We start from the raw sequence: 20,955 nt of genomic DNA, 5'->3' as shown, positions 1-20,955 counted from the left end.
GTTGGAGTAGCTAATTCAAGAAAGATATGAGAAGACCAAGATATCTGAAGCTCAGCTCCTTTAGTGGAGATTGAAATGTGACTCTAGCAATTATCCTTCTTGTTTGTCTAATATCAGCTAAACTTGATCCTTCATTATTTACAGTTCTTTTTAAAAAATGTTCATTTATTTTTGAGAGAGAGACTGTGCACACACATGTGTGCAAGCAGGGGAGGGTCAGAGAGAGAAGGAGAGAGAGAGAATCCCAAGCAGGTTCCCTGCTGTCACTGAAGAGCCTGACTCAGGGCGCAAATTCACAACCGTGAGATCACGACCTGAGCCAAAATCAAGAGTCGGATGCTTAACTGACTGAGCCACCTAGGTGCCCCTTGTTATTTGCAGTTCTTAACCAATCTGAAATATGAGCATTGGAGTTTCATAGGATTTTATTTCTTAATAGATTTTCTTGTTAGGATGTGGATTTTTTTTTGAGGGGGGGAGGGGCAGAGGGAGAGGAAGAGAGAGAGAGAGAGAGGGAGGGAGGGAGGGAGAGAGAGAATCCCAAGCAGGCTCCACACCCAACCGGGAGCCTGACACAGGGCTCCTCTCATGAACCGAACTGGGAGATCATAACCTGTCCCAAAATCAAGAGTCAGATGCTTAACCTACTGAGCCACGCAGGCGCCCCTGCGATGTGGATTTTAAAACATACAGATTAGAAGTTATTTGCAAAGGCAAAGAAAGTTAGTGGAAAGTGTAAGATCATTTAAATCTTCATATACTGTAGTGTGTCTGTTAATTTGAAAAGTCTGCAGCTCCATTGTTGCACAATGTCAGAGGTCAAGATGATTTGGATCTGTGCCTTCCACTGGCTGAGATCACTGGGTGTAAGCGACTAAATACACTACTGTGGTACCTCTTAACTCCTGAAGTTTTCTGACTTGGCCTTTCTAGTGCAGAGGTTCCTTAAAGGGCCTATGGGGTGGGCTGATTTAAGAAAAAAAAGGAGGGTTATTCCCAGAGCTAGTACATATCACAGAGATAATTATAGCAGTAGCATTTCTCTTTTTCTGAACTTGACTAAGTGGTGCCAGAGTTCAGAAGAGATCTTAAAAACAGAGGTGTGCTAAACTGCACTAGACCTACAAATAAGCTGACTGGTCACTGAAACCATGCACTAGCGGATTGAATCTCTGAGTTTCTTTTCACTTTCCTCTTACGTAAGGGGAACATTGAGAATTCTTTTTTTTCCCACCAGTATGCATGAAATGAATGGAAAGGAAAGTTTTGCTTGGCCCCCTTCCTGAGATCCAAGATGGTAAATGCAAGTCTGTAAGGAGTGGGGTCATCGTTTCCAAAGAATAGAGACTAAGTGAACTTTTTAGGGCCAAACGAGGTGGCAGTGCCTCTCCTCTAGACTTTGGCTGTGGTCCTTCTGGTTTTGGAGGTACAGCCCAGCCCCTCTCACAGTCCTTACCCCTTTTCTTTGGAATGGTGTCTGTCGGTGAGGAGTGTATAATCATCTGATTGAAAAGGCTCTTCTCAGAGACCTGGATGCTTTTTAAATGTTACTTCACTGGTTTTCTGTGTAGCACCGAACAGCCTGTCTTGGTGGCTTTCTGATGCACCTTGGTGGCTTTCGGCTTAACGACCTCCATGCTGTTCTCTCCGTAGCTTGGGGACCATCCTACTTCTGAGATCCCCGAGATACATTGATCTTCATGTGTGGTTACTTCATGGCATCGATTAAAATGGTTTTCTGTCATTCTCTTCATGTAAAGATGTGTTTATTAGTTTGTGCTTCAGGTTTCATTTGAAAACAAAAGCAATAATAGGAGGGCTGGAGGAGAGAAACAGGAGGACAGAGTGCATCCATTGGCACTGGCTCTCTCTGCCTAGACCTAGAGGGTGAGGATGCAGATTTAGGTTAATTGGGCAGCTGTACTGAAATTTTACCCATTGAGCACCCATAATCTGAATTCCTGTGTGTTCTTGCTGGAATTATACGGTCTTATTTAATGGTGACATTGTCAATTTGCTCAGTGTTCTCAGAAATGATATTTCTATAGCTTTCCTCTGAGCTTTCTTTTACTTTATTTTTTTAAGTTTATTTATTTTTCATAATCTCCACACCCCACACTGAGCCCAGACTCACGACCCCCAGATCAAGAGTCACATGCTCTTCCAACTGTCAGCCAGGCGCCCCTTGCTGGACCTTATTTTAAAGAATAATGTGATATTAACCAATCTGAAGACAAGAGGCTGGTTATAGAAAGTTGGTACCTGGCCACAGAGTCGCCGAATGGCTGAAATTATTGATCTTTGAAAGATAAGTGTTACAGTTAAGGTGTCAGAGGGGCTTCAGTATTGAACATCAGTTATGCTTTTATTGTTTTCTTTCTAGGTGCATGCTATTATGATGCTAATCAATCTATGTACGTGTTTGGAGGCTGTACCCAGAGCAGCTGCAATGCTGCTTTTAATGACCTCTGGAGACTTGACCTAAATAGCAAAGAGTGGATCCGACCTTTGGCTTCAGGTAAGAGCTAAAGTGCTGATGTTTGCCTTCTTACCAGGTAACTCCCTTTGCATGGACATTCTATCTGATCTGTGTTGGTGTTGGTCTCTGGTACTAGGGTCCCAGGTCAAATCTGTGTAAATGCTAAAAGTAATGTGTTTCTATAAGGTCTTTCAATTAAAAAAATTATACTTTATTACTAGTATTGGTGCCCTGCCAGAATTGTACTACTGTGTGAATTCATTTGTGTGGTTTTCTCAAGTCCTCGCACTGGTGTGATGTGCCTTTTGGTATGAAGTTGAAGTAAGCAGAAACACAGCATCGTGAGAACGGTAGTTCACTGACAGAAGCTGTTGTTCCAGGGCTGAGATCTCTGAGTATCTTTTGTTGTTGCCAGCTCAGACATTTGGGGAGTGTATGGAACATGCCTCTGCTGGTTACTCTTAACGACTCAGGAATGTGGGAAGATTCTCCAGTAGATACATTCCTGCATAGTCCCACTATGCCGAAATTCTGGCAGAAAGAAACTAGATTATTTTCTTTTAAAAAAAATTTTTTGTTTTAAATATTTATTCATTTTTGAGAGACAGAACACGGGTGGGGGAGGGGCAGAGAGAGAGGGAGACACAGAATCCAAAGCAGGCTCCAGGCTCTGAGCTGTCAGCACAGAGCCCGACGCGGGGCTTGAACTCACGATCTATGAGATCATGACCTGAGCCGAAGTCAGACACTTAACCAAAGGAGCCACCCAGGAGCCTGATTATTTTCTCCTTTGTGATTTAACCTTTCGGGGATTTGTTTTTGCACTCTTGAGGCAGGACAGTTTGAAAAGGCACAGCCGTAAGACCGAAGGGGCTGGTGTGCTGGAGAAATAAGAGTCCTCTGAGCATAGAGTACTCTATTAGATTTGTTGACAAGCTTTTCCCAGACATTCATGTGGCTTTTCAAGATTGGAATTCCCTCTAGGACTAAGGAGACTCAGGTTTTCTTGGGCAGATTCCTTACTCATTTAGGTCTTGATTTACTAGTTTGATAACTACATGGGAAGTGACTTGGTATAGTAGAAAGAGCCTAGGCTAAGAGTGAAGAGACCTGAGTTTCATCTCCTGCCATAATAGCCAAGTCTGCATTGTCAGTGAACAGATGACTGCATCTCTCTGGGACAAATACGGAGAGCAGTAATCGATTAGATGATTCTGTTTTCAAATGGCTAGTTTATGCTTTTCTTTTTTTCTGGAATGACTGCTATGATTGTCTAAGCCAGGGGCTTAAAACCTTTTTAAGAGAAGAAACTATAATTTGCTTCCCCAAAGCTGTAAGCTCCTGTTCCTTCCCCTGCAATAGAGAAATCTAGGAAGCAGAAGCCTACTGACAACAGGTACTCACAGGTGGGGCTGGGTTTTGTACAGATGAAATTCTTTATTAAAATCATTAGAAAGAAGACCAAGTGTTAATCTTAAAAATTTTGGAAGTTAGTGCTATTTTAGGGCCCTTAGAATTGTGTGCTTTGGAGAGTTTCCTTTTCTAGCCCCCTGTCCCCTCTTGCAGTTAGAGCAATACTGATTAATATTTGGAATCACAGATCTAAAATGTCCAAGATTTCTTCAGCTTCAGCATCCTGTTGCCACTGTACTTGGTGTCCAGGTCCCGTTCCAGAGCAGTTTTGGCTATTCCAGTCACAAAACGCCAATACTGCCCCTTCTCTGTTGTGTAACCAAGCTCTTTGCTTCTGGTGCTTTGGCCTGGGGGTTGATCTTCCTTCTAGAAGTGGAGCCCCGGACTGTGGTACCTTCATAGCATACTGCTACCTACTGTGCTTATTTCCCTAATTTCCCTCTGTAAGGTAGACGTGGGACTTTTTTTTTGTTTTTAAACCACTAAGACTCTGTTTTGAGATCCTCAAGGTAGAAGTATCAGAGAAATAAGTGACTTTAAAAATACAATGGTAGACTGTTTCCTTTTGTAAAACATAGAAGCTCCTGAAGGTTCAATTTTCTCACAAAGTGTCTCAAAGAATCTGCTTGCCACTTCACTGTAATCTACAATTAGAGCCTAGTTTTCAAGGGGGGGAAGACAGTTTTTTGAAATGTCTCCTTTTTTAAACAAACAAGCACTAGTTTTTAATAAAGAAGCCTGTGAGATTCTCCTTCGGGCAGAAATCCCATGGGAAGATTGCCTGAGGACATGCTTCTGTGTGCTGTCATGAGTCCCAGCCAAAATGACTTCCTCACTGAAACATCAGTGAGTCTTTCTGAACAGCACCCCCGTTGTTGATACGCCTTGGTGTGCCTGATTCACCCGTTCTGGCGCACGGAGGTGGGCAGGTTGGAAAGTGACTGAGGGGAGGGTGTCAGCTGTGGAGTCCCCTCACTTATATTTGTAAGCAGAGGGTATTTAAAGCCGTAACCTCAACAGGGTTGAGTACCAGGCAGGTTCAACAGTCTTTGAAAGCGTAGCCGTGTGGAGAAGAGTAGCAGACAAGCAGTGGGGCAGTTTCATTTGGAGTGGAGAGTCTTTCTGGAGGGTGCTTCTGCATCAGGTGCCTTTTTCCTTGTTTATCGGCTGCCCCTAGGCATGAGACAGGAGCCCTGCCACGTGGGGTGGTGTCCTAGCCAGCTCAGGCTGCCACAGCAAAATACCGCAGACTAGGGGCTTCAGCAACAGAACTTGATTTCTCACAGTTCTGAAGGCTAGGAGACTGAGATCAGGGTGCCGGTGAGGGTTGTCTTCTGGTCTTGGAGACAGCTGCCCTCTTGCTCTCTCCTCATCTGGCAGAGACAGAGTTCTGGTGTCTCGTCCTCTTCTTATAAGAGCACCAATCCCATTATAAAAGGCCTCCACTTTGTGACTTCATCTAAATCTCCTTAATCTCCCAAAGGTCCTATTCCCGAAGGCCATCACATTGGGGTTGGGGCTTCAACATACGAATTTTGAGAGGACACAGTTCAGTCCATAACCATGGGAATTAATGCGGCTTGCCTCTAAATCCCGGTTGTTAGTTCCTTTTGCAGTGATAGAAGCACTCCATCTAGAGGGAGTGTGGTGGTGACAAATGTTAGAATGAGAACTCTTCCGGCTGAGCCAGACCTACCTATAGCTAGTACTTCTCAGATGTTTCCAGTGAGGTGCCCCCTGCTTCCTTTTACAGCTGTCTTGTAGCCCCTCCCCTCATGAAGTGTATATCGTATCCTGTAATGGGGGAGAAACAAAAACAAGCAAGCAAATTATTACAAAGTATGGAGAAAACAAGGAATGAGCCAGAATAAGAGGGGGAGAGCTACTTTAAACAGAAGGCAACTTTTTTTTTTTTTTGCTGAGATTTGAAGGATGAAGAGTGGAAAAAGCGAGGCCAGCATATGCAGAGGCCCTGGGGCAGCAAAGAATAGCACACGTAAGAGGACCCGAAAGTGGACCTTGGTGGACAGACATAGTATGCTGAGCAAGGAGCAGAGTGGCCCAGGTGGAGCTGAAATGTAAACAGGAGCTGACTCGTTCACGCTCCAGCATCTGAGAGATTTTGAGATTTTAAGCAGAGGAATATGATCCAATTTACATTTTAAAGAACAACTTTTGCTGCTACTCAGGAAATGGATTGAAGAAGGCAAGAAGACAAAGCCAAGAGAACAGCTAGGAGGCCCTCACATGGTACGGGTGAGGGGATGTAATGACTTGGACTAGAGTCCTAGGAGTAGAGGTAAAGGGAAACGGAAGAATTTGAGCTGAAATTCTGATAAAATCAGCAGGACTTCTTGATGGATTGGCTGTGGGAGGGTCAGAGGGCCGGTCAAGGCTGATTTATGCTTCAGTTTGACAGCTGGGTAGATAGAGGGCCCGTTCCCTAAAATGGACAATAAATATTTGGAAGAAGTTTAATTTTTTTATTTCTTTACACATTTCAGTGGTGGTATCATGTAATTAGTTGTTATGAGAGTTTGATGTTTAAAGTAGAGTGCTTGACGTCCCGTAAACGACAGCACAGTCCTTCCTTTTGTTACGTTAATTCTACTCATCCTTCATTTGTTCTTGCAGCAAATACTTATGGATTTCCTACTCTGTGCCTGGCATTGTTTTAGATGCTGGGGACACATGAGTGAATAAAACAGACACAAATCCCACTCTTGATGGAGATCAAATCCAAATGAGGGAAGACATATTTAAAATGCCAAATAACATAATATAGAATGTTAGAAGATGGTTACTGCTACTGAAGCAAAATTATAGCATGGTAAGGAGGGTCAGGTGGGAGTTACAACTAGGTCGATAAGGGTAGACCTCATGGAGAAGGTAGCATTAGAACAAAGACTTGATTGGGTACAGAAGTGAACCAAGGGATAGCTAAGTAAAAGAACATTCCAAACTGAGAATAACCAGTGCAAAGGTCTGGAGGTGGGAGTGTGCTTGGGACAGTCAAGGGGTAATGAGGAATGAGAGTGAACAAAGGAGAATGTTCTAGGAAAGGGGGTTGGACAAATAATGGACGGAAATGTGTCATACACATAAGACTTTCAGGCTGTCGTGGGGACTTTTTCACATTTTTTGAGTTCAATGACTGGCCATTTAGGTTTCTGAGAAGAGTGTATAAGAAGACAAGTGTAAGAATGAGGAGACCAGCTAAGAAGTGGTAGCAATAATCTAGACAAGAAATGGTGACTTGGGTTAGGGTGTTAGCAGAAAGTTAACAACTGGATGGATTGAATGGGGCCAGTGGGATTTGCCCATGATGTGGATGTGGAGTGTGATAAGAGAGAAGAGTCAAGGGCAGTCCTAAGGATTTTTAGCCTGGGCATTTGAAGGAATAGTGTTGCCATTAACTGAGATGGGTAAGAAAGGCTGTGGGTGGTCAAGGTCGGCAAAGTTCAGGAGAGATGAGAAATTCAGTTTGAAACACACATTGGGACATCCAGGTGGAGTTGTGTCTGGAGTTCCAGAGAGACCTGCACGCCTGAGACAGTTGTCAGCCATATGGGAGTGATTAGCATGATGGATTCCCTGGGTGAGATGACCAGGGAAGTGAGTGAAGATAGAAGAAGGTAAGTCTGGGCCATAGCTTTGTTTGGGGATCAGGGAGAGAGGGAGAAACAGCAAAAAAACTAGAAGAGGCATCTCTGTGGAGGTGGGTGGGGGAAGACAGGAGAATGAGGCATCTTAGAAGCCACCAGACTTGAAAGTGTTTCTGGGAGGGGAGGAAATAATCAGCCAGGTCCTACTCAAGGAAGAGGTCAAGTCATTTGAGGACTTAGAATTGTCCTTAGGTTGAGTGAAGAGTATTTTATTTTCAATGAGTGATAAGGACGAAAGTGTATTTGGAATGGTTTCAAGACAGTGGGAAGAGAGGAGTTGAAGACAGGAAGTATAAACAGTGCATTGCCGTTTTTGAAGAGTTTTGCTGTAAAAGAGAGCAGAGGAACCAAGCACTGAGTGGAGGCGAATGTAGATTTGAGAGGTTTGTTTTTTTAAGATGGCAGATTTTATAGCATATTCATGCTGCTGGGAATGATCTAGAGGGAAGACTTGATGTGGATAGAGAGGAAGGATTGTTAGAGCTTGTCCTCGAGGGGTGAGAAAGGGAGAGGGCTGGCCGTGGACGAGAGCACTGACCATTTATCCCAAGGAGCAGGAAGGAGTATGTGATTACAGACGCTGGCGGATGGGTGGACGTGGGAACCGGTAGAAGTTCTGATTGCTTTATCGCTTAGATAAAATAACCGAGGGGGAGCAGAACAGGCCATTGAACATCCTGGCGGTGATTATGAATGTACGATTGTCTACATTGTAGTCTTTGCCAGGTGTTCTAGGAAGTTGAATCCTCCGCCTTCTGGAGTTGTGCTAAGGGAACACCTTAATTCTTAATCAGCCTGTGCTGATTCCCCAGCAAACGCACAGTTCTTGGGACAGGTCCTTCAAAAGACTAATTTTTAAACACTGTTTCTAAAATACCCTCTAGTCAGACGGAAGGTAATCGTGGCATCTGTTTAATGTATAACAACATTATAAGTCACGGCCTTTTTTGGTTACTTTAAATCAAAGTAGAGATGTTCAAGAACACATTTTTGCACTTAAAATTGGAGTGTTCTGGTTATCAGAACTTCAGGATTAGCCCACACCCATTTACAAAAGGGGAACAAATTTCAGTTTTAGAATTTTCCACAGGTAGGAGAGTTGATAAATGTTGGATAAGGATTTAAGACTCAACTTGTCTTCTCTGTTAACGAGTCCTAGAGCACAGTTGATTTTCCCACTACATTCTCCCTGTAGAATCTTATTGTCCAATACATTTTTTTGCTTTTCAGTTTCTACCCTATCAATCACACATGAAATTCCAAGTGATGGCTTATGGCTCAGACCCTTTGTTTTAGAAAACACTCAGGAACAGAGATACACAACCAGGCTACCCTTGCCACTCCAGAGCCACTTGCCTCTGAACTTAATCCTTGATCACTTCTGTATTCGTTGGGCCTCGGTTTCTTCTCTGTGAAAGAGGCAGAGACAAGATCACTGTTCCTAAAAGTCACAGGTTGACAAAAGTCACTTTTGTCCAAGTAACCTGGGAAGAAGCTTACTAAAACAAATAGATCCTCTGCCTCATACCAGCCTCACCTAATCTCAGGAGGTTGGGAATAGAGTGGTGGATCTCCATTTTTAAAAAAGAGAAAATATCCCTAGCTAAATTTGGAAATCCTGGATCCCTCCAGAATCTTTTGGCTTTTCTTACTGCACAATCTGTGACTTCACCTTGTTATCGCGGTCTGTTAGGTGAGTGTGTAATGCTCAAAGCTAGACTCCTAAACTGTTGTTAAGGAAGAAGGATGACTGCTCGGTGTTCTCTTAACTGCTTCTTTGTAGAAACAGCTACCTTTTACTCTGCTTAGTCAGGAGTGGCCTGCTGTCTGAGGAAATGTGTATGGATGACACCCTTGAAAGCGTTTTAGGGGTGGGGTGTTGGTTGTCTCAGATTCTTCAAACAAACTATCTAACCTTCAAACCAACCCAGTTAGGTTGGCACTGCTATTATCCCCATTTTACAGATGAGGAAACTGAAGCTCAGAAAATCACCTAGTAATTTACCTAAGATCACACAGCCAATAAATGATGGAGCAGTGATTGAAACCCAAGATTTTGTCTCTAAAGTCTGTGTTCTTTCTCCTCTGCCATGCTGTGAGTAGTTTTATTTTTCTATAATTTCTTTCACGTTTTAAAAAACTTTTTAAATAGACTTATTTTAGAATAGAACAGAGTTCCCATATGCCCCACACCTAGTTTTCCCTATTGTTAACAGCTTGCATTAGTGTAGTACATTTATGACAATTAATGAACCAGTACTGATACATTATTATTAACTAAAGTCTGTACTTTATTCTTTTTTTTGAGAGAGAGAGAGAGAGACAGAGTATGAGCAGGGGAGGGGCAGAGAGAAAGGGAGGCAGAATTTGAAGCGGGCTCCAGGCTCTGAGCTGCCAGCACAGAGCCTGATGCGGGGCTTGAACCCACGGACTGTGAGATCATGATCTGAGCTGAAGTCAGACGCCCAACCGACTGAGCCACCCAGGCTCCCCAGTTCTTTTTCTTTTGTTTGTTTAATACCTTTTTTCTGTTCCAAGATCCCATCCAAGATACATTACATTTAGTCTTTGTGTCTCCTTAGATTCCTCTTGGCTGTGATAGTTTCTCAGACTTCCCTAGTTTGATGATCTTGACAGTTTTGAGAAGTGCTGTCAGGTATTTTGTGGACTGTCCTTCGTTTTGAGTTTGTCTGATGTTTCTCTTATGGTTAGATTAGAGTTACAGGTTTTGGGGAGGAACACCACAGTGGTAAAATGTCCTTATCACATCCTGTTGAGGGTACATACTATGAACATGATTTTTTTACCATTGATCTTAACCTTGATCACCTGGCTGAGATAGTGTTTATTAGATTTCTCTACTATAAAAAAAAATGTGTTTTTTTTGCCCTTCCTTTAAAATTCTTTTTCCTAGTTTGCTTTTCTTTCTTTTCCTTTGATTCCCTTTATTTGTAGTTGCCCTTGGTCCTTGATATTCTATTGAATTTGGGGGAAAAACTAAGCACTCTGGCCGTTATGTCTGTCATCAGAGTCAGAAAAAGGATAATGAGCAGAAGGGTATATGTCATTTGAGGAAACCTTTTCACAGCTTAGAGAATTTTCAAATATCAATATGATTTGCCTTTTCAAATTTCTTTTGGCGGGGAGCAGAATGCTGAAGACATCTTTTTTTTTTTTTGACCTAACACATCAAGATTTTTTCAGCCGTGCAGAGTCAAAAGCTCTATTGGAAATAATTTTGTTTTCATTAAGACTGTTTCCTAAACAAATAATCACATCTTCCAAAATCACTGAGTAATCTAGCAGAAAAACTAGTTTACTTTTGGAGTTGGGCAAGAAAAAGAAAGAATATTGGTCATATCAGATGTCTGTGGGAAGGCCAGAATATCCTTAAAGCTGGAAAGTTCTGGAACTGCCCAGAAATAACTGCCCAGAGTGTTATTGTTTCTCTTACTCTGTAAATGATATCTGAAAAATGGTGCACACAGGGCTCTTGGATCCATTGATGAAGCTTTGCTGTCCTGTGTCTGGTAGAAAAGTTTAGCCTTTCCTGAGCCTGTGGTAACATGTTCAGGAAATGTCAAAACAAAGAAGGGAGTGTGGGACTGATACCTGGCACCAGGTATACCCAGAACAGCTAACCAGGAGAGTGTGTTCTGGAAAAGATCACCCAGTCCTTCCCTTGGCTTAGGTCCCAGGTGTCAGTATTGACATCGAAATAGCTGGATGTGGAATTTTTTAAAATAACTTATTAGTGTGTTCAAAGGCGTTAGATTCTGCTTTGTAGTGTTGTTTTGAATCTAAACACTTTATACATTTTTAAAACTTACCATTATGTTCTGAGAATGCCAGTTCTGTGGAGATGAGAGAGAGGTAGATGCCTATCGACTGGTAAATATTGGACCATATTTAACAAGAGGACTTTCAAATACAATCCAAGCTTCTTCTGTTCTCTGTGCTAAAAACCGATCATTGACCTCACTGTTTTAATACTTTCTTTATGAATGAGAAGGCCCAACTAATTTTACCTATGGATCTTTGTTTGTTTTTTAATTTTTTTAAAATGTTTATTTATTTTTTAGAGGGAGAGAAAGAGTATGAGCAGGGAAAAGACAGAGAGAGGGAGACACAGAATGCAAAGCATGCTATAGGCTCTAGGCTCTAGGCTCAGCACAGAGCCCAGTATGGGGCTTGAACTCATGAACTGCGAGATCATGACCTGAGCCAAAGTCGGACACTTAACCAACTGAGCTTCCCAGGTGCCCCTTTTTAAAAAAATTTTTTAATGTTTATTTTTGAAAGAGGGGGACAGAGGCTCTGTGCTGACAGCAGAGGGCCCAATGTGGGGCCCAGACTCACAACCATGAGATCATGACCTGAGCTGAAGTCGGATACTCCACTAACTGAGCCACCCAGGCGCCCCTGGATCTTTTCTTGATTATGTAATGTCTTGATTGCCAAAATGTCTTAAAATCTGTCCATGTTGAAAATTCTGCATCCTTTCACTTTTATTTACTTGGTCCAGCTCATGAGTTTTTCTGTCCTTTCTTAAAACTCTATAAACATTTTCTTATATTTTATTTTATTTTATTTTATTTATTTTATTTATTTTATTTTTTTTTAATTTTTTTTTTCAACGTTTATTTATTTTGGGGACAGAGAGAGACAGAGCATGAACGGGGGAGGGGCAGAGAGAGAGGGAGACACAGAATCGGAAACAGGCTCCAGGCTCTGAGCCATCAGCCCAGAGCCCGACGCGGGGCTCGAACTCACGGACCGCGAGATCGTGACCTGGCTGAAGTCGGACGCTTAACCGACTGCGCCACCCAGGCGCCCCTATTTTTTTTTTTAATTTAAGTTTATTTATTTATTTTGAGAGAGAGAGAGAGAGCGAGCAGGGGACAGGCAGAGAAAAAGGGAGAGAGAATCCCAAGCTGGCTCCACACTGTCAAGCACAGAGCCAAACGTGGGGCTCAAACCCACAAACTATGAGATCATGACCTGAGCCGAAGTTGGACGCTTAATCGACTGAGCCACCTGGACACCCCTGCCTTTTCTTATTTTAGATAGAAGTCTGAGTGTCACTGAGCATAAGCAGTGACGTTCCTTAGAATTGTGAGCCTCCATACCTGCACTGTTATCCTGTCTGCCTACCCTCTTGACAGGCAGTTTTTGGTTGCATTTCCTGTGCAGTGAGACTCTCAGACCATCTAGTGTTTGTTTTTCTCAGGTATCCATCCACATAACCACCCCCCACCAATAGCACTTGGTGTTTTATGAGCACAGTAGACTTCATTTTGTATGATGCTTTATCCCTATCTCCAGTGCTATTCAGATTTCTTAATTTTATTTTGTGTGCTGAGTGAAATTGCAGAAGGCTAATCTTATGTGGGGGAACACAAAAGATACTATGCTAGAGTCATTTCTGACTCCTTCCCCATGACACTATTGGTTTCTAGAAAGACTCGGCAGTGCCTTGCACCAGCTCATGCCCTAGTGCTTATTATTTGGCTCTTTATTCTCTGTACAGTCAGGATTGGGCTGGTTTTTCAAGTTTTTCAGTTCTTGTGACCTTGAGGAGATTTTGTAAAGAATCTGCAGGGTCGTTGGTCTTCTAGGTGGGTGAGAGTTGTGATTGGTCATTTATTAATTTGAAATATCAACTTAGGTTCTTAGAGACTACTTTAACTTTTCAAAACTTAGAAGCTACCTCTCATCTCCTTTTTGGGAAATGAACTCTTGAAATACTGCTTTAATTAATTCTACTTTTTCAAACAACAGTGTGCCTGATAATTTCCTCTGTTCCATAGTTCTCTCTAGGAGTGATTATGGGCTATTTTATATTTGATTTGTCGGCTTTTATGCTGTGTTCCTTTTTTGCCTTCTTTCCCATTTAGTAATGTTTCTGAAATTCATTGCCCAATCTTAAGTTGTTTCTTGCTGTTTTATTTACATATATGAGTTACGGCGTGGTTGTGTTTTATGGAAGGAATATGTTCTCAAAGACCTCCCGTAATGAATTTTCTGGCAGCGGATTGGTCTTTCTGTTTCCTGGTAGAAGGAGTGGCTGATGCCATGTGACGGTGGCATAAACATGATTTGCAGTCCACTTCATTCTATCAGCTCTGACATTAGCTAGTCTTTTTTTCTTAATACTTTATTAAAACATACTTTACATACAGTAAAATGAACAACTCTTAACTTAGATTTGCTCTCTGCACAACTCAGACGTTTTAAACTGTGTATACACCCCTGTGATTATCACCCAGATCAAGAAACAAAATGCTTGTCACCTCAGAAAGTTCCCTCATGCCCTTTCATGTCAATACCACTCCCCACCGAGGTAACCACCTTCTGACTTCTAAGAGACTTGAGATTCATCTTGGTCTGTTTGAGATTCATCTGTGCGGTTGCATTTATCAGGGGTTTATTCCTTTTCGTTGCTGTGACTGTTCCATAATGTGAATATACTACTTTTTTTTTTTTTAACCTATTCTAATGTTGATGAATACTTGGGTTATTTCTGCTTTGAATATAGTTGCAGTCAACATTCTTATGTGAGTTTGTTTGTGGACATATCACTCATTTCTTACTTAAGACCTACCATGTCAACTTTAAGAAATATTCTAGGGGCGCCTAGCTGGCTCGGTCAGTAGGGCATGCAAGTCTTGATCTTGGGGTTGTAAGTTTGAGCCCCACAATGAGTGTAGAGATTACTTTTTAAAAACCTTAAAAAAAAAAAAAAGACATATTCTAGATACAGTGAGTATCCCAGAGAGTTCTCTATTCACTTAATCCTGCTCTAAGTAGAAAGATCTGATGATCTAACTAAGTATTATAGAGATTTGGGGGAGGAAAGACTGCTTGGCTAATAATTAAAGGTACTGCTCATAATTAGGGCCTCCCTACCTAAAATGATGGGAGGAATGTGTTGTGAGAAGGAAGGAGACTGGTTAGTAATAACATTAAGAGCTTGGTTTTTGTGCCAGGCAAACACAGGTTTGCATCAGATCTCTGTTGCTTAGTAACCGGTGACCGTAAACAGGTTATGTAACATCTCATTTGCCTCACCTTTAGAATAGAGATGGTGATATCTACCTTTCATAGTTTTTGTTCAGATTACATGCAATACAGTATTCAGATGGAGGGAGATGTAGAATCTGATGAAGTTCAGTTTGTATATATACAGAAGTACTAGCTAGGGAGTGGAGAGTGGTCAGAAGTTATCCTCAAGTTCCCAAAGCTTGAAAAGGGATTGCCTTCATCCCTTTGTTTATTCATTTTCATGCCTTTATTTATTGAATGTTTATGCCCGGTGCTGTCCAAGCTGGGGCAGATATAGGAGTGAACAAGACGCAGGTCTGTTTGGGGGGAAGACAGCCCATAAACAAATCAGTCAATACACAGAAAATCTAATGCACTAGGAAGAAAATTAACTGGTGATGCAAGAGAGTAGACGGAGGTGTTTAAAGTAAGTTATAAACTATATCGATCCAGGACTTCTGTATGGATGGATAGATTGTTAAAGGAAATCTGATTCATGAAGAGAAAAGTAGCAAACTAATGAATTTGGATTCTGTTCACAATTTGTTACAGTTTGTTTTTAAGGCCAATTACATGTTTGTATTAAGATGATGTGCTTTTGATTAAAACGCCTATGAAGTATCTTAAATATTTTTCTGTTTTCATAGAAGGCAGGCACCCAGCGCTCAGCACTTCCATGTACTAATCTCTGTGAAGAAGGCATAGGATGTTACTTAGGCAACTACTTTCAGTTCTTTGCAATATGTTACTATATTAGCTCCTTCCCGATCCCTGGACCCGTTCCTAGTTAATCCATATGAGCTGGTGATTTCTCCTTGTCTCCTCTAGCCATTTGCAGTCCTAGAACAACCTGGGTCTGTGGTGGTCTCAGGACAGGTGAATGAGAGCAGAGCCTTGGGGTTCCCCTAGGAAAGGAAGGAACTCTTCCTGTTTGTTTATAAAGTTCAGATGCTGGGATTTTTCCAGAATACATACTTTTCTGAGGTGGGTATACGTTATCTCCTACTGGAGAGAAGAGTGGGAAAATGTGCATAGCACAAGTCTGGGTAAAACCTCAGTCTTCCAGGGGAGAGAATATATAGATTATACCATATTTCAGTCGGGCTTTCTCCTGCCTGACTAGGATTTCCCTGTTTTGACACCAGGCCAGAAACTTTATGACTAGCAACATTGTTTTCACTTCTAAACAGAGCCACTTCAAAGAGCACCCACTCTCCAACCCCCATTAGAACTGCAATTAACAAGTTATCTGATTAAACTGACTGTGGACCTCCTCTCTTCCAGGAGAAATTGGATCAAAAGACCACTTGAAATGGTAACAAGGAACTATTATTGGTTTTCATGCTGTTAATTTTTAGCTGATAAGTACTGCCCTATTCATCAAGTGGCCTTTCTCATGGGTTTATTTAGAAGTGAAAACAATGCCAATATGGAATTTCTTTTTTTTTTTTTTTTTTTTAACGCCTGTGGTATATGCAGTCATACAAGATCTAAACTTTTCTCATGCCCATCACAAAAGTTCGTCTTGTTTTGGATGTTCATCTTGCTTTGGATGACCCAAGGAGCGATGTTTTTAAAGATGTAGGTATAATTATAATAATGAAAATGTATGCCCTGAAGCCCAAGATCCAGACAAGCTTTTGTCTTAATATTAGTGAGTTGTTTTGATATCAATCAGTAACTTTCTGGCCATGTTACAACTGAAGAATAAAATAGGAAAAGGAAAAAAAAAAAAAAGGCAGTGTAAGGGAGACACCCAGAAAAGTGTTTGCCCTCAGCCCTGCTGAGTTTGCTGAGCCCTGCTGAGCCACTTCTTATCCCACCTCATGAGGAATCTATAACCATTTGGTTTCCAGGATTGGGTTTAGTTCAGCATTTTCATAAGAAACAGTTCCTGTCCTTTAGGATAGTATAATCTTATTGGGAGAGTCTAAATGGATAATTTCAACACAATGTGCTAAATTCTGGGATTGGGGTTGATACAGTACCCTCCCCCCTCCAGGAGGCTCTTTAGCCTAATGTGGGAAGGGATGTGCTGGCAGAGGTCCCAAAGAAGGCCATGCCTGTGCAGAAGAATTTAGTACCATGTTCTTTGTGAGTAACTGAAGTCTCTATTTTAGACTGAGTTTAAATAGCACACTTGACTAGAACCAAGTTCTGGAAAGCAGCATAGGGATTCTGTAGAGACTTTACCAAAGAGCAACTTTGTATTTGTTTCCTACTTTGTTTCTGTCAAATAAGCTCCATATACTTGTATCTTCTGAGGGCATCTCTGTAAATGCAAAGACTTCTTGTAGTTACTATTGGCCACATTGATGGTAAATTGGAAATGTTTTCATTATCGGGGCGAGACTGATTGCGTTGCAGACAGAACCCCTGTGGTCTTTCCTGGAGAACATTTTGAACAGTTAGTCTTCTAGGTGTTTACAGCCCAAGATGGACTTTACACTCAGGGATTGTAAAATGTTCTTCTCAGTTTTCCTTTGGTCTCTCCATTCCTCAAATAATAAAACCGTGAAACATGGCTTTTCTTGTTTCCGTGACAGAGTATTACCTATAAAACCAACAGTTTGGAGATATAAGCAGTTAAATTATAACTCCAGTAGTTTTTCTTTAAGGAATTTCTCCCCTCCTAAGTTATCGATGCCAGCCTGTCCTCTCCTGCCCTCTAGGTTTTCTAATTCAGATGCTAATATGGTGTTCTGGGAAATGCCTTTCCAAATTATTCTTTTCCTGACCTCTGAACTCTTGCTATCAAGGTCAGTTACTTCACACACTACCATAATGACAGCTCTATCAAGCCAAAGGCTTGGTCGGCTTCCCAAGACCCAGCTTGGATTCTGTCAGCAAAATGCATCTCCCCTACCCACTGTGCACACACCAGCTCAAGGCTCCTGGCTGCCACAGAGAAGAAGTAGCCACACAAAAGAAACTGGGCCATATGGTTGTTGGTCAGTCTGGTCTGTCTGGTCTTGCTTTGCCCTTGAGGCCAGTTCCGTCCTGCAGATGGAGCTTCTTTGGAGCTACCCTGAGGAAGCGAGTGTTTGCGAAGAGTGGCTAGAATGAGGTGGGACTGTGACCTGAAACCTCAGCAGTTACTCTTGAATGTCCCCTTTGGCATCGTTACTGTAAAAGATTTGAAAGCATCCTAGGGAAAACTTTTTGATTGCCAGATAAGAACCAGTTCAGAGTGGCTCAGTCAGTTAAGTGTCTGACTCTTTCTTGGTTTAGGCTTAGGTCATGATCTCGTGGTTCGTGAGTTCAAGCCCTTGATTCCGGCTCTATGCTTACAGCGAGGAGCCTACTTGGGATTCTTTGTCTCTCTCCCTCTCTCTGTCCCTCCCCCGCGCATGCATGTGCTTGCTTGCTCTCTCTGAAAAATAAGTAAACATTTTTTAAAAATCTGCAAAACAAAACATTCTGTTTTTGGAAGAGAGAGCAGGGGAGGGGCAGAGAGAATCCCAAGCAGGCTCTGCACTGTCAGCACAGAGCCCAACACAGGGCACGATCTCATGTTCGTGGGAGTGAGCCATGTGTAGGGTTCTGCACTGAGCATGGAGCCTGTTTAGGGTTCTCTCTCCCTCTGCCCCTCTCCCCCACTTGTGCGCACACGCGTGCACGTGCATGCTCTCTCTCTGTCTCAAATAAAAAATAATAATTAAATAATTTTAAAAAGAACCACATGGTACAACATTCTGGAATTCCATGAGCAAAGTAAAGATTTTGCCTAGGACTTCTCTTCTGGATTTATCAGTATGCTCATGAATCCCATGGTTAAATTTTTCATGCTCATAGTTGTTTTCAGACTTTACCTCCCGGAAGTCCCTAATTCCTAGTCTTAAATCTTCTGTTTTCAGAGTCATGGAGAACTATTAGCAGCTCACCTATGTCGCTATGAGTAAGTCTTAATGTGATTTGCCTGAAAGCCAGTAGACAGAACGTGTTTTTTTTCCTTTTATTTATTTTGCAAAGTGTAACTTCAGTGACATAGAGACGAGAACGACTGGAGAATATTTGTATACTGAAAATGTGAGTGTTCTTTTCAGCACCCCCATGAGCAAAGCATTTGTCAAGGGAAGCCCACCTTGGACCCTTGTCCTTACTCTGTTCACCATAATGAAGGGTTCCATGTAGTCATATACTGAGTATGCTTAGAAAAAATTCTGCATATAGTCCATGTTAATGTCATTTTGGAGCACTATTTAAAGGCTCACTCAACGATGGTTTAACTCTACAACATGGTTCTCTAAGTCTGGTCCCCAAACACGAGCATCACCTGGAAGCTTTGTTAAAAACGTAAGTTCTAGGGGCGCCTGGGTGGCGCAGTCGGTTAAGCGTCCGACTTCAGCCAGGTCACGATCTCGCGGTCCGTGAGTTCGAGCCCCGCGTCGGGCTCTGGGCTGATGGCTCAGAGCCTGGAGCCTGTTTCCGATTCTGTGTCTTCCTCTCTCTCTGCCCCTCCCCCGTTCATGCTCTGTCTCTCTCTGTCACAAAAATAAATAAACGTTGAAAAAAAAAAAAAATTTAAAAAAAAAAAAAAATGTAAGTTCTAGGCCCCCACCCCGTACCCACTAAACGGGGAGCGCAGAGTGAGGCCCACAGTCTGCATTGTAACAAGTCCTCCACCTATTAGCAGAAGCTGGAGTTTGAGAACTAACGTTCCAGGGGAATGGTGGCTGTTGTTTAGACCATTGTAATAACATCTCAATAATATTAACAAAGACTGATCATGGTATAGAGATGTAGAAATAACTTTTTAGTCACGCACAAAATATAGGCATCCCTAATTAAAACCAGTGCTTGTTTTGTCTTGTACCCGCAGCAGAGCTGCTCTTCTAGCCCTTGGTTCTAACGTGTGAGTAGAAACTCCAGTTGTGGGAAAGTGGCAAAGAAACCAAACCAGAATTTGGAATTGCTTCACCATTTTACCATCTTTGCAAAAGTAAACAAGAATGCCTTGTAATCCTACCACTGTCTTCCGCATGTGAGATTTCCTGATTTCATAGGAACCTTGGGAAACATCTGAACTAATGAGCAATTTTAGGGAATATTAGTTCCGTGTATAGGGTGCCTCTCTGATTATCCAGTTTCTCACAGCTGCCTTTCTGGCTCGTGCCTCATTCAGAGATGTCCATTGATCATGTCTGCTGTGTGATTAGGAGACCTTTGGTATGTTTGGGGAAGGCCTATGAGGCTAACCGTCGGCTCTGGGGGAACAGGCCCAAGTAACATGTCCCTCCAAGTTTGCTGGTGGGCACATTTGGTCCCGTGGTGCTCGATGAGAACCTGCATGGGAGTGACACCCTTTCTTCCTCTACTTTTGTGATACAACGATTTTAGAGTCTGTCTGGAGGCTCAGTAGCCTCATTATGTTGAAGGTAGGCCAAGAAACGTCCTAATGAGTATAAAACTTTCATGTATAAGTTTTCTTGAGGGCAGGGGATTTATTTCATCATATGTCACCGTGATGATGATGGGCCTTTTAACTGTGGAGGGTCTGCAAGTGTCAGAGTACCTTCTACCAGACCAGATTCCCAGTGAATCAGTCTGTGGTGTGGTGGGCAGGTGTGTGTTGATAAAAATTTATTGGGGCACCTGGGTGGCTCAGTTAGTTCAGCATCTGACTTCGGCTCAGGTCATGATCTCACAGCTCATGAGTTTGAGCCCTTCATCGGGCTCTGTGCTGACAGCATGGAGCCTGCTTGGGATTCTCTCTTGCTGTCTCTCTGCCCCTCCCTGGCTCACATTCTCTCCCTCCCTCCCTCCCCCCCCCGCCCCTCAAAAATAAATGAACGTTAAAAAAAAAAAAGAAATGATAAACTTAGGGACTTTTTAGAGAGGCTTCACACTATTGATTTTTAAGTAACAAGAATTTGGGGCGCCTGGGTGGCTCAGTCGGTTGAGCGTCCAACTTTGGCTCAAGTCATGTTCTCACAGCTCGTGAGTTCAAGCCCTGCGTCGGGCTCTGTGCTGACAGCTCGGAGCCTGGAGCCTGCTTCGGATTCTGTGACTCCTTCTCTCTCTGCCCCTCTGCCTCTCACGCTCTGTCTCTCTCTGTCCCTCTCTCAAAAATAAATAAACATTAAAAAAACAAAAAAAATAGGGGCGCCTGGGTGGCGCAGTCGGTTAAGCGTCCGACTTCAGCCAGGTCACGATCTCGCGGTCCGTGAGTTCGAGCCCCACGTCGGGCTCTGGGCTGATGGCTCAGAGCCTGGAGCCTGTTTCTGATTATGTGTCTCCCTCTCTCTCTGCCCCTCCCCCATTCATGCTCTGTCTCTCTCTGTCCCAAAAAATAAATAAACGTTGAAAAAAAAAATTAAAAAAAAAAAATAGTAAAGTAACAAGAATTTAAAA

At 42.5% G+C, this 20,955-nt stretch overlaps 1 protein-coding gene across 2 annotated transcripts in view; it reads left to right on the top strand.

Moving 5' to 3' along the window:
- Positions 1-20,955, top strand: part of FBXO42 (F-box protein 42) — a 95,263-nt gene that overhangs the window by 59,378 nt on the left and 14,930 nt on the right. The window contains exons 1-2 of one of the 2 annotated variants that reach the window (XM_086715789.1): positions 2,421-2,518; positions 9,523-9,652. In XM_086715789.1, coding sequence (XP_086571915.1) covers positions 9,523-9,652 — 130 coding nt within the window. In that variant the 5' untranslated portion in view covers positions 2,421-2,518. Of the gene's footprint in view, positions 1-2,383; positions 2,519-9,522; positions 9,653-20,955 lie in introns of those variants that run through there. The other variant, XM_025912156.2, reaches the window with a different exon arrangement.

Source organism: Puma concolor, chromosome C1 (assembly GCF_028749965.1).
Source record: "Puma concolor isolate L17-30 chromosome C1, mPumCon1.1.hap2, whole genome shotgun sequence".
Lineage (NCBI taxonomy): Eukaryota > Metazoa > Chordata > Mammalia > Carnivora > Felidae > Puma > Puma concolor.
Note: the sequence above shows the minus strand (reverse complement) of the source record. Positions and strands in the feature narration are given on the sequence as shown.